This window comes from Notolepis coatsorum (genome assembly GCF_963971535.1).
Source record: "Notolepis coatsorum genome assembly, chromosome: 12".
Classification (NCBI taxonomy): Eukaryota; Metazoa; Chordata; class Actinopteri; order Aulopiformes; family Paralepididae; genus Notolepis; species Notolepis coatsorum.
In genome coordinates, this window is record NC_140176.1 from 41571524 (window position 1) to 41585048 (window position 13525).

A 13525-nucleotide genomic window follows, 5' to 3' on the forward strand; every position below is an offset into this window, starting at 1 on the left:
AAATTATGTACCTTTTTTCCTGTGGTCGAGATAAGTACTTTATTTACGTTTTCTGATGAGACCGTGTGTATGTGTGTGTGTGTGTGTGTTAAAATACCTTCCACATCATCAGTCCTCCCATGATGAAGGGATTGAAGACTGTGAGGAAACAATATACTGATGCAGGATCAAAACTGGAGAGAAGAGAGAAAACCACAGTAAGACAAGAATGAAGAAGAACAATATACTGATGCAGGATCAAAACTGGAGAGAAGAGAGAAAACCACAGTAAGACAAGAATGAAGAAGAACAATATACTGATGCAGGATCAAAACTGGAGAGAAGAGAGAAAACCACAGTAAGACAAGAATGAAGAAGAACAATATACTGATGCAGGATCAAAACTGGAGAGAAGAGAGAAAACCACAGTAAGACAAGAATGAAGAAGAACAATATACTGATGCAGGATCAAAACTGGAGAGAAGAGAGAAAACCACAGTAAGACAAGAATGAAGAAGAACAATATACTGATGCAGGATCAAAACTGGAGAGAAGAGAGAAAACCACAGTAAGACAAGAATGAAGAAGAACAATATACTGATGCAGGATCAAAACTGGAGAGAAGGAACAAAACCACAGAAAGACAAGAATGAAGAAGAACAATATATTGATGCAGGATCAAAACTGGAGAGAAAACCAGACCAGAACAAGAATGAAGAAGAACATGATCAAAACTGGAGAGAGAGAAAACCACAGAAACACCAGAACAAGAATGAAGAACAATAGTTCATTTATTTAAAGGAACATGCCAACATTACCGTCTTCTCTAGAGTCAGACAAGAAGATAGATACCAATGTCCTCTCTGTGCGTTCAGTAGAAGGCTAGCTGCAAGCACAAATGAATGGAAACAGATACGGACCAGCTAGCCTAGCAGTTTGCCGAAAACACCTCTCCCAGAGTTTTAAGCTACGGTAGGCTAGTGGTCCGTATCGGCTTCTATTAATTTGTCCTACACCAGGCTAGCTTGCAGCCGGATAGCTTTGTACTAAACGCACAGAGAGGAAATAGATATCTATATTATTGTCTGACTCTGGAGAAGACGGTAATCACATTTCCCATAATGCTGGCATGTTTCTTTAATGGCAAGATCATGGGTCAACACTGGATGGTTTGAGGTTTGCCCCCTAGCCGATTCATAAAACATGACATCTCTGCTTGGCACTCAAGTGAAGTTTTTTCTTTTTTGTATTTACTATGTGTTGTATTCCTCTACGTCATTGTAAATGAGAGCTGTAGAAAAACTGTAGATTTTGTAACCCTTACCCATTACGCACACAAACAGTAACGTACAAAAGGATGACAGAGAAGGGGCGAGGACTCGAGAGGAGTATGAACGAGCTGGACTAAGCCGCTACTAAGTTATTCATTCCTCCTGGCCAAACAAATAATGTGAATGGACACCAGAACTGAGTCACACTTTACTGTAGATTTAACTTGACACTCTGTCACACGTACACATGCAATTACACTAGAATTTATGAGTCACAAGGTCCACATTCTCTCTCTCTCTCTCGCACTCACTCACCAACCTGTTAATAGAAGCTATGTTTCCTGTGCCGAAGAACGCTGTGATGATGAAAAACACCTGATGAAGACATGTCAAGGAAACCGCTGTCATTTAACTATGACCTATTATGTCAGGGATTGATACAGTAGGAACACTAGTCAAATGTTTTAACGTCTGCACTAGACAGTTTGGCAGGCAGCCAGATAGACTTTTGGTCATCTTTCGTAGATAGGAGGCCCGGTCCCTCCCGCTGTGTGTTGCCAACCCTGTACTCGCCAACCGCGCGAGCAGGGTGTCTCGCGGAGTCGGGATATCGCACCCTGACTCTACCAACGAGGCAATCGCGCCCAAGGGGGGACCCCGACAGAAAGGGCAGGCCTGATACGGGGAGAGCGGCCATCACCCCTGGTGACATAGGCTCCCCCGCTGAGCATCTTCCCGGCATAGACTGCTGAGGACAGCCTGCTCTGCAGCTGGACATGCAAGGTGTGTGGTCCCCACGCTGCCCGATAGGGTGAGTCCCTACACACCGTAGCCCTGATATATAGTTGATATATAACTGGTCATGACGACAAGGTCTTCTTTAGCCTTAACTGGCGTGGGTTATTATTTCACATAATTTATGTACATTGCACCACTAGACCTGCTCTCCGTGAGAGCTAGAGAGAGAGAGAGAGAGACAGAGGGGGAGGGAACAATCCCTTATACCTGCTACCTGACGTCAGCTACAATAGCTGCGTCTCCTTACGCCTATAGCGCCCTCTTACTGTGGAACAGTTAAAGTGCAGTTACATGCAAACATATTAACACTTACACTTAACAGGGGCACATTACTGCACTCTTCTCCTTAGACTCCTCTATATCTATAGTATCCACTCGTTTATAGGGAGGTGTAGTGGTTACGTCATTTTAGTTTTTTCCTGTTCCACCCTCTGTGGAATGCAATGTATTTCCCCATTGACCATTTCTAAATCGGCTCGTTTTAGATAAATAAAGCATTAACGTTGGCATGGTGTACCTTTCTGTGCGTATTTATCTACAATCTATAGCTCAACATTAAAATATTTGCAATTAATGGTAAAGGTAGCAAAATAACAACGTTTATGTTTTCGTTCGCTGGGAAACTACACTGCTATTTGGCGCTGCTGACTGACGTCACCACAGCGTAGCCTCCTGCCTACTAGTCACAGACCTAGGATCAGATTTCCCTTACATTCCATAAGCTTAACAATTCGTACAATGGGAAAATAACTGACCCTGAATCTGTGGCTAGTATCTGTTTCACCCAACACTAGTGCTCTGTGATCATAGCCATTTATCTCTAAAGCGAACCACTATTTGTAAAAGCCACAACCACGTTACCATATTTGTATTTATAATTTAAATCGTATAACGTTATTTCGCTGCATATTAAATCACTGTAAATACTACTGTAAATCATTGTCGCATTGTACATATTGTGTATAGTTTATACCGTTAATAGCTAGCTAGCTTTCTAGCCGGCTATCGCGAAACTCCTAACATGCCCCGATTTAAAATGGTTCTCTCCTCTTTGTATACCTTTGTCCTCACAAACAAAGTATTCTGCCAGGGAATTTATGGACACGACAGTAGTAGTAGTTATAAGGTGTTTGAGCTTGTAACGTTAACGTTAGTTAGCTAGCTATCATGGTAGCCCCTTTCGTGACTGTGATGCACAGAGTGACAGGGATAAGGCGACAGCCTAACGGACCAATAGCGCTGCGTACTGAACAGCAGGCTGCCTACTGGTAAATGTAGTTCTTTTTTTACGACAAATTAAAAACCTTATAACTACCTTTGTTTCAACCAAAAATACTTAAACAATCATGTTAGTGGTAGAAGGGAACTCATTTTGTGCAAAAATGGAAAGCTTGCCAATGTTCATGCGGCAGAATTGTTACAATAGCCGATAATCAATTTTCCCAATGGAACAACCAGTGACGTCAGACTACACCTCCCTATATGGAAGATTGGCACCCTGTGGCCATGAGAGGTAACTGTACCTTGTAACATGGAGGATAAGAGAAAACCATAGAAAACAACAACAAAAAATTACATTTCTTCAAGCGAGGAAATTTGTGTCAAGACATTTTATGCTCTAGTCTAGACCGTGAATTCCGTGCCACTGGTTGTGCCCGACCAGAAGAGCTTGTATGGTTCTCTGTGTTTCATGCATCTCCGTTGGGAGGGTTCTCTCTTGTTCAGTCCAACTGGGCACAACTCTGTGACTTGACTTGCCAAAGAAGCGGCATCTGTTTTTTTTTATCCACTTTTTCTCCCCATTTTCTATTTTTCTCCCATCCCAATTTCGTAGTATCCAATTCTTTCCTCCCCTGTCTTGAACGTTGCTAGACTATGCCTCCCACTGGTCGGTTGTAGTGAGGACAGAAGCCTTGCATCACGTGTCCCCTCCGGTACACAAGGAGGCAGCCTGTCGCATCTTTTCACCGCAGCAGCTCAAGCTCTCAGTGGCGAGGAGTAACGCGTGGGAGGCTCACGCTGCCCCCGCTACTTCCTGCTTCCGCCGCACTGGCGTCACCAAACCGACCTGTAGGAGTCGCTGTCCACAACGTCCAATCCCCACCCACCGGCTTTTCCCACCCTCTAACACTTGTCAATTGTGGTAGTATGAACGACTGGCCAGCCGGTAGCAACGCCGAGAGCTGGGCTAGAAGCCAGCGTCTCCTGCGTTAGAGGCGAGCGCCTTGCCCACTGCGCCAATCAGCAGCCCTAAGAAGCGGCATCTGTTCATGAAAAAGTGACATGCAGTGCAGGTTTAAAAGGATACAAAGAAATAGGATCTTCTGATGTCGTCCAACTTCAGCTGCCGTATCTTGGTGATGTCGATGTTCTCGGAGAAGTCAATAGTGGACAGCTGAGAGCACAAGTACACACAATTATAAGGTACAGTCAATGATGTATGTTGTTACACGACTACTTCTACATTATTAGGTTGTAATTCTGCAAAAGTAGTAATTTCCCTAAAGATTCACAAGAGCTTTCACTGTTTGATGACTTTTGAGTCAGTGAGCTCTTAACCTCCATATTTTCTGAAGATTCACCTAAAAGTTCATACCCAAGTAAATGGAAGATTTCTCCACTTCTACAAGGTCCATTTGCATGTTCTTGGTATCTATGGACCTCAGGGTCTGTTACTAGGCTTGAGTAAATTGTAATAAATGAACCAAAGAAGAATATAATTATTATATATATTTTTCTTTCCATCGTTGATGGTGAATAACACCATGATAAAAATGACCAGACATGAACAATTGAGCTCATTCAGCACCTTCTTGAGATCAAGTGTACAAAAAATCTAAGCAAATGAATAAAGGGCAGATGATTTACAGGGTTTTTTGTAGATACAGTACTGAATTTTGCCATCCGGACACATGCAATTTGAAATATGAATATATAATAATATCAGGCCTATAAATTACTTTATTATGGCGAAGTCATACATCTATGGATCGGGCGAAATCTCCTCCTTAAATCTGGATTTAGTACCACCAGGCGCCTGTTACCCGTTACCGTGAATGAAATCTACTGTAAGTACAGTTACTTTTGTAAAATGTCCACAGCTCTGCCATTTTTCAACGGATTGCAACGTGTTTTTATTCTAGACGTTCACAGAAAGGTAAAGAAACAATATATGCTGTATTTTATCGCAATAACGTTCAGGTTTTTTCGTCCCGTGAGATATAATCCCGAAAATCACAATGCGCAGAGATTTCTACAAGCTCATATTTCACTAATAACACTTAAAATCATTGGTAAACAAACGTAGTGCTGAAAATATACACTTTGACTGCTGTTTCTAGGTGTGTAGATCAGGTATGTAAACAACTAAAGAAAACATTTTCTTTTAACAACCTCAAGCAATGCAATTCCATGATGCCATAAGCCATTAAATTACCATATTTCGAGGACTCAAAACTCATTCCCGGTATCGCTACCTCCGCTTGGTCAGATGTTCCAATGAACACAATTGGCAGTGTTCGCGGGTGGGAAGCCGGTGAGGGCATTAGTCCTGGTTGTTGCAACAGCGACTCCGACTGGTCGGTCTGTTCAGCCGGCAGGGGATCTGGGGGCGTGACACTCTCCCAGTGAAACTCCTCGCTGTCAAGTGAAAAGAAGTGGCTGGCGACTCCATGTGTATTGGAGGAGACATGTGGTAGTCTACATCCTCCCAAGATCGAGAGAGGAGACATGTGGTAGTCTACACCCTCCCCAGACCGACAGAGGAGACATGTGGTAGTCTACACCCTCCCCAGACCGACAGAGGAGACATGTGGTAGTCTACACCCTCCCCAGACCGACAGAGGAGACATGTGGTAGTCTACACCCTCCCCAGACCGACAGAGGAGACATGTGGTAGTCTACACCCTCCCCAGACCGACAGAGGAGACATGTGGTAGTCTACACCCTCCCCAGACTGACAGAGGGGACATGTGGTAGTCTACACCCTCCCTAGGCCAACAGAGGAGACATGTGGTAGTCTACACCCTCCCCAGACCGACAGAGGAGACATGTGGTAGTCTACACCCTCCCCAGACCGACAGAGGGGACATGTGGTAGTCTACACCCTCCCCAGACCGACAGAGGGGACATGTGGTAGTCTACACCCTCCCTAGGCCAACAGAGGAGACATGTGGTAGTCTACACCCTCCCCAGACTGACAGAGGAGACATGTGGTAGTCTACAACCTCCCTAGGCCAACAGAGGAGACATGTGGTAGTCTACACCCTCCCCAGACTGACAGAGGAGACATGTGGTAGTCTACAACCTCCCTAGGCCAACAGAGGAGACATGTGGTAGTCTACACCCTCCCCAGACCAACAGTAGGACAGTAGTTATGGGGAATTGGCATAACTACTAAATTGGGGAGAAAATGGGAGAGAATCTTCTATATTTGAATAATAGCAAGATTATCTTTTTAAAAGCACATACAAAATCTATTACAGCATATAGTTAAAAAGTGACAGGAAAGGTGGGAGCAAGAGGGCATGACACCTCTCTCAAATCGTATGTCTATTTTTATGATTATTGCACTGTAAATGAGAGCTATTTTATTGCGCTGCTTTTATTCTGTCTGCACTTTATGCATTGCTCTTATTCTGTCTATTTTATACTCGTTTTATGTCTGCCCTTTACGCATTGCTTTGTTAATTATCTACTCATTTTATGCCTATGTCTATTTTATGCCTACATTACTGCCGTGAAGCACTCTGGGCTGCAATTCTTGTATGAAAAGGTGCCATACAAATTAAATGTATTATTATTATTATTATTATTATTATTATTATTATTATTATTATTATTATTATTATTATTATTATTATTATTATTATTATTATCATCTCAACTGAAGATATGGTGTGGTGCACTGGATGTTGTTATACCTGTGATGTCGGAGTGTTTCTAGTGTTGCTGAATCTGACGTTTCACCTTATGAAATAATAAAGATTATGTTGACTCTCTGCATAGAGCCCTACAGTAAACCACGCTACAGCCAGCCAGGACAAGATGAGACAGAGAGAGACAGAGAGAGAGAGAGACAGAGAGAGAGACAGACAGACAGACAGAGAGACAGACAGACAGACAGACAGACAGACAGACAGAGAGTAGATAAGACAGACAGACAGACAGACAGACAGACAGACAGACAGAGAGACAGACAGACAGACAGACAGACAGACAGACAGACAGACAGACAGACAGACAGACAGACAGACAGACAGACAGACAGACAGTAGATAGATAAGACAAATAGACAGACAGAAAAGACAGACAGGTACCTCCTGCCTGCCATGGGAGTGCATGGCCTCCTGTTCAATGTTGATCCACACAAACATCAGCCAGGACAGCACAGGAGGGAACAGCGCCTCCGACCTGCAAATAAACACACACGCGCGCACGTGCGTGCACACACACGCACGGTCTGGCTTTGAAGGTTCTCAATAGAGAAAGCTTTTAAATTACCCTTTGTGGGCACTCATGTGTATGTGTGTGTGTGTGTGTGTGTGTGTGTGTGTGTGTGTGTGTGTGTGTGTGTGTGTGTGTGTGTGTGTGTGTGTGTGTGTGTGTGTGTGTGTGTGTGTGTGTGTGCACGCGCATGTGTATGTGTGTGTGTGTGCACTCATGTGTGTGTGTTGTGTGTGTGCGCTCATGTGTGTGTGTGTGTGTGTGTGTGTGTGTGTGTGTGTGTGTGTGTGTGTATAATGGGACTGCTTCACTGGGCCATGTTGCATTAGCACAGTCTAGCAGAGTGCCGCAATGATTGCCTGGCAGTATAATTAACGAGAGTTGCTCAACTGAGCCTGTTTCTCACACATGCGACGCGCTGATGTGCAATATGGCCATAACCATAATGTTATGCAAGTGGTCTACCTTCACATGCAGTGCTTTGACTGGGGTTTCCCTGTCGCCACCGGCAACAAACAGAGCTGCGCTGTGACGTGGAACATGGAGCCAGTGGAGCTCTGGAGTGAGAGATTTGTCGTGTATTACTTGGTGATGAGCAGTGTGTGTACGTGTCAGGGATTATGTGTGTACGTGTCATGGATTATGTGTGTACGTGTCATGGATTATGTGTGTACGTGTCATGGATTACTTGGTGATGAGCAGCATGTGTACGTGTCATGTTTTATGTGTGTACGTGTCATGGATTACTTGGTGATGAGCAGCGTGTGTACGTGTCATGTCTTATGTGTGTACATGTCATGGATTACTTGGTGATGAGCAGAATGTGTACGTGTCATGGATTACTTGGTGATGAGCAGCATGTGTACGTGTCATGGATTACTTGGTGATGAGCAGCATGTGTACGTGTCATGGATTACTTGGTGATGAGCAGCATGTGTACGTGTCATGTTTTATGTGTGTACGTGTCATGGATTACTTGGTGATGAGCAGCGTGTGTACGTGTCATGGATTACTTGGTGATGAGCAGCATGTGTACGTGTCATGTCTTATGTGTGTACGTGTCATGTCTTACCCAGTACTGAGCAGCAGGTACGTAGCTGTGAGGGAGAGGAATATACTAAGCAGACGATGGAACAGACGTGTGGAGCTCAACAGTGGAACAAGCATAGAGGATCCTGCAAAGATAGACAGGAAATAACAAGACATAATGATAATAATAATAATAATAATAATAATAATAATAATAATAATAATAATAATAATAATAATAATAATAATAATAATAATAATAATAATAATAATAATAATAATAATAATAATAATAATAATAATAATAATAATAAATGTCATCTCACAATCACATCATACTACATGTCAAAGTGGCCGAAATACGATTTTTCTTTTGGGACATAGATCTGATTTCTTCAGAACAGTATGAACACAAACATTTGATATTCTGATCTGGTTTGTACCACTATTTTGCACTAGTTTACCCCGACAGGAAACACAGCTGGGAGAATATTTCCCTTCGATCAGTTAATCTCCAGTTCCAAAAATATATACAGTAAATATTGAATAACTCATTCATAAGTCATCATTATCTTGGCCACTATTAGCAAATCCGAGAACTAGGGACAAACCAAATAGTCTGTCAGTCTGCCTAAACTCTACCTACGTTGGGGGTTTGGAGATAAAGAGAGAAAAGTGGAATTATATTGTGAATTATATTGTGAATTATATACTCATATTAATAATGTACTGCCTTTTGAGCAGGACTCTAGACTATTCAGGATCTTATTCCAGGGCTTTAGACTGAGTATGACCTCAGTATGACCTCAGTATGGGAGGGGGGGGGGGGGGGGACAATATACAATAACGTAGTTTTTAGTTTTTCAAAGCATGCGACACTTATTCCAAATAGTAGAAATACACACACACGCGCGCACGCACACACACACACACACACACACACACACACACACACACACACACACACACACACACACACACACACACACACACACACACACACACACACACACACACACACACACACACACACACACACACACACACACACACACACACACACACACACACACACACACACACACACACACACACACACACACACACACACACACACACCTAATGTAGTCCAGCTGATGATCTGATTGAGGAGAGGGAGGCCCTGCTTCTGCTGCAGGCTGGAGTGTGTGAGGGTCGGGACGTACGCACACACTGCCACATGGAGCATCTGGGAAAACACACAGACAACAACACTCAGGGTTCAACACTCACTCCAATGAGTAGGAATATCGGCCACGCAAAGTAGCTCCATATAGTTCATTAAAGGACCACGCCAACATGATGGGAACCACGTACCGTCTTCTCCAGAGTCGGACAAGATAGATAGATAGATGGATACCAATTTCCTCTCTGTCCGTTCAGTAGAAAGCTATCCGGCTGCAAGCTAGCCTATAGCTTAGCACAAATGAATGGAAGCGGATACGGATCAGCTAGCCTAGCTGTTGGCCAAAAACACCTATCTATCTTCTTGTCTAGACTCTGGAGAAGATGGTAAGCGTATTCCCCATAATGTTGGCGTGTTCCTTTGAATTGATTTTTAAAGAACTACTATGGTGTGGCGTTCCTCTTCGTTTGAATCTGGTTACCAGCACTTCACAGAGACTGTGGCACGTTAGGTCACTTGTTTTGCCCATGCCGACATTCAGCCACACAGTGCTGTAACCAAATCCCTTATAAAATGTTTTACATTTGTACATTTTAAATTGAGTCATTTAGCCGACGCCTTTATCCAGTCAGCAGGTAGGGTTACAAGTCAGCAGGTAGGGTTACAAGTCAGCAGGTAGGGTTACAAGTCAGCAGGTAGGGTACAACTCTGACAGCTAAGGCTAAGTAACATTGTTCGTCAAACAGTGTTGAACTTGAGTGCTACAGTCTTGAGTGCATAGTAGTATAGACGTATTAGCACAGTAGGTAGTAATATAGGCAAGGAAGATTACTTAGTAGCAAGAGTGCATAATAGTAAAAGACAGTATGAAGGTTAATAGTATTTCCCCCCCCCTTCTTCCTTTCAGATATTGTTTGAAGAAAGTGTGTTTTTAGTCGACAGCGGAACATTGGTCGGGTTTCAGCTGCCCTGACTGTGGTGGGAGGTTCGTTCCACCATTGTGGAACGCCCTATGTCATCCATTGTGGAACGCCCTACTGTATGTCATCTATTGTGGAACGCCCTATGTCATCCATTGTGGAACGCCCTATGTCATCCATGTTCATGATCAGGGTGGCCAGCAAAATGGATGATCAGGAATGTCTAATAAACTGAATGTACAGGCAAGTAATACACATGTGAATAGCTTAATAGCAAACATGCAGCACGCACTCAGTCACACACACACCTCCACTCACCTGGGAGAAGAACTGTCGACGGTCGCCCGTGTGCAGTTGTGTCCGTCGTCTTGACGACCACAGGTAACATGCAGAGGTGAAGAGGGTGAGGACACCCGCACATGTACTACACACACACACACACACACACACACACACACACAAATATGTTGTTCAGACTGCAGGCTAATATGATTTGTTTCTGAAATCAGACCATGCTAATGCGTTCTCTATAGCATCTATATGGTGTTAGGGGAGGGGAGGCTCCATTGCATCATCAAGCCACGATGTCTGAACACATAAATGGTGAAAAACAGTTTTAACGGTCTCAGGCCTCCACTATTCAGTACTACATAGGTCACAGTCTTCTCACATGTTGTCAGCCATTCTTTTTTAAATTTTTTTATTATCTTTTTCCCCCTTCTTTTTTCCGTTTTTCTCCCCTCCCAATGTTAGTCGTTATGCCAATTCCCAATCCCCTTCCTGGTCGTTGCGCACTCTACCCCCTACCGTCGGTCTGGGAGGGCGGAGACTATCACATGTTTCCTCCGACACATGTGTACCCAGCCCACCACTTATTTTCACCTGGCAGCGCGGACTCTCACTGGGAGAGTGTAACGTGTGGAAGGTCACACTACCTCCCTCCAGATCCTTGCCTCGCTGTGCAGGCGCCCCGACCGAACTGTAGGAGTCGCTGTTTACAACGACCCGGACCCAACCACCGGCTTCCCTCCCGCTGACTCTGCCAATTGAGCCAGTATGACCAAGCCGGAGGCAACGCTGACAGCCGGATTCGATACCAGTGTCTCTCGCGTTGGTGACGAGCGCTTAGTCCGCTGCGCCACCCAGCCATTCTTTTAAAATACGTATAATGGATTCAGAAACAAAGCTCTGAATTCCTTTACCCAGACTTTAACCCCCCAATGACGATGAGGCTCCCACAAGATGAAAACTATAGTCGTTTTCATCTGTCTGTAAGCAAGATAGACAGACACATGAGTGACTGCCTTTCTGTATCACTTTGCTAGTACTAGGACACAAGGCAAATGTTTTTGTATATTTTTCAGTACATGCGTGGCCCCTGTTGGAATAGAACCCCTAACGCGGGCAGTGTTAGTGTGTGTGTGCCCAAGCACTCGACCCACTGATCTACACACAGATCCACTGAATAGGAACTCTTATAATGGGAGATACTCACACCAGGTGCATGTTGGGTTCCCTCCCAACAACAGGCATCAGAGGGAACGAGGCCAGACACAGACAGCCCAGCACCCAGCTCACTGAGCGGAACTACACACACACACACACACACACACACACACACACACACACACACACACACACACACACACACACACACACACACACACACACACACACACACACACACACACACACACACACACACACACACACACACACACACACACACACACACACACACACACACACACACACACACACACACACACACACACACACACACACACACTTTTATTTATATCCACATATATCCATCTATATATCTATCTATCTATCTATCCATCCATCTATATATCGATCTATCTACCTCTCTTCCAGTATCAGCCACTATGTAATAGTGGTGATAGTGACGTCATCATATTGTAATATAAACATCCCAGTTTATTAAAGAGGCATTTCACCAATTGTAAACCTGAATCCTATCATTCTGTTGTGTGGATGACTCAGGTCTGCTATCAGTTCACTAGAGGTCTCTGCTCTCAGTTCACTAGAGGTCTCTGCTCTCAGTTCACTAGATGTCTCTGCTCTCAGTTCACTAGAGGTCTCTGCTCTCAGTTCACTAGAGGTCTCTGCTCTCAGTTCACTAGAGGTCTGCTCTCAGTTCACTAGAGGTCTCTGCTCTCAGTTCACTAGAGGTCTCTGCTCTCAGTTCACTAGAGGTCTCTGCTCTCAGTTCACTAGATGTCTCTGCTCTCAGTTCACTAGAGGTCTGCTCTCAGTTCACTAGAGGTCTCTGCTCTCAGTTCACTAGAGGTATCTGCTCTCAGTTCACTAGAGGTCTCTGCTCTCAGTTCACTAGATGTCTCTGCTCTCAGTTCACTAGATGTCTCTGCTATCAGTTCACTAGAGGTCTCTGCTCTCAGTTCACTAGAGGTCTGCTCTCAGTTCACTAGATGTATCTGCTCTCAGTTCACTAGAGGTCTGCTCTCAGTTCACTAGATGTATCTGCTCTCAGTTCACTAGAGGTCTCTGCTCTCAGTTCACTAGAGGTCTCTGCTCTCAGTTCACTAGAGGTCTCTGCTCTCAGTTCACTAGAGGTCTCTGCTCTCAGTTCACTAGAGGTCTCTGCTCTCAGTTCACTAGAGGTCTCTGCTCTCAGTTCACTAGAGGTATCTGCTCTCAGTTCACTAGAGGTCTCTGCTCTCAGTTCACTAGAGGTCTGCTCTCAGTTCACTAGAGGTCTCTGCTCTCAGTTCACTAGAGGTCTGCTCTCAGTTCACTAGAGGTCTGCTCTCAGTTCACTAGATGTCTCTGCTCTCAGTTCACTAGAGGTCTGCTCTCAGTTCACTAGAGGTCTGCTCTCAGTTCACTAGATGTCTCTGCTCTCACTTCACTAGAGGTCTCTGCTCTCAGTTCAC

General features: G+C 44.3%; 1 protein-coding gene across 2 annotated transcripts in view; it reads right to left on the bottom strand.

The window, feature by feature from the left end:
- The window catches only part of pign (phosphatidylinositol glycan anchor biosynthesis, class N), a 51926-nt gene that overhangs the window by 8692 nt on the left and 29709 nt on the right, over positions 1-13525 (bottom strand). For both annotated transcript variants that reach the window (XM_084326332.1, XM_084326331.1), the window contains exons 18-25: positions 12103-12194; positions 10926-11031; positions 9642-9750; positions 8566-8668; positions 7367-7460; positions 4357-4443; positions 1570-1625; positions 98-173 (exon numbers count right to left, since the gene is read on the bottom strand). In XM_084326332.1, coding sequence (XP_084182458.1) covers positions 98-173; positions 1570-1625; positions 4357-4443; positions 7367-7460; positions 8566-8668; positions 9642-9750; positions 10926-11031; positions 12103-12194 — 723 coding nt within the window. The remainder of the gene's footprint in view (positions 1-97; positions 174-1569; positions 1626-4356; positions 4444-7366; positions 7461-8565; positions 8669-9641; positions 9751-10925; positions 11032-12102; positions 12195-13525) is intronic.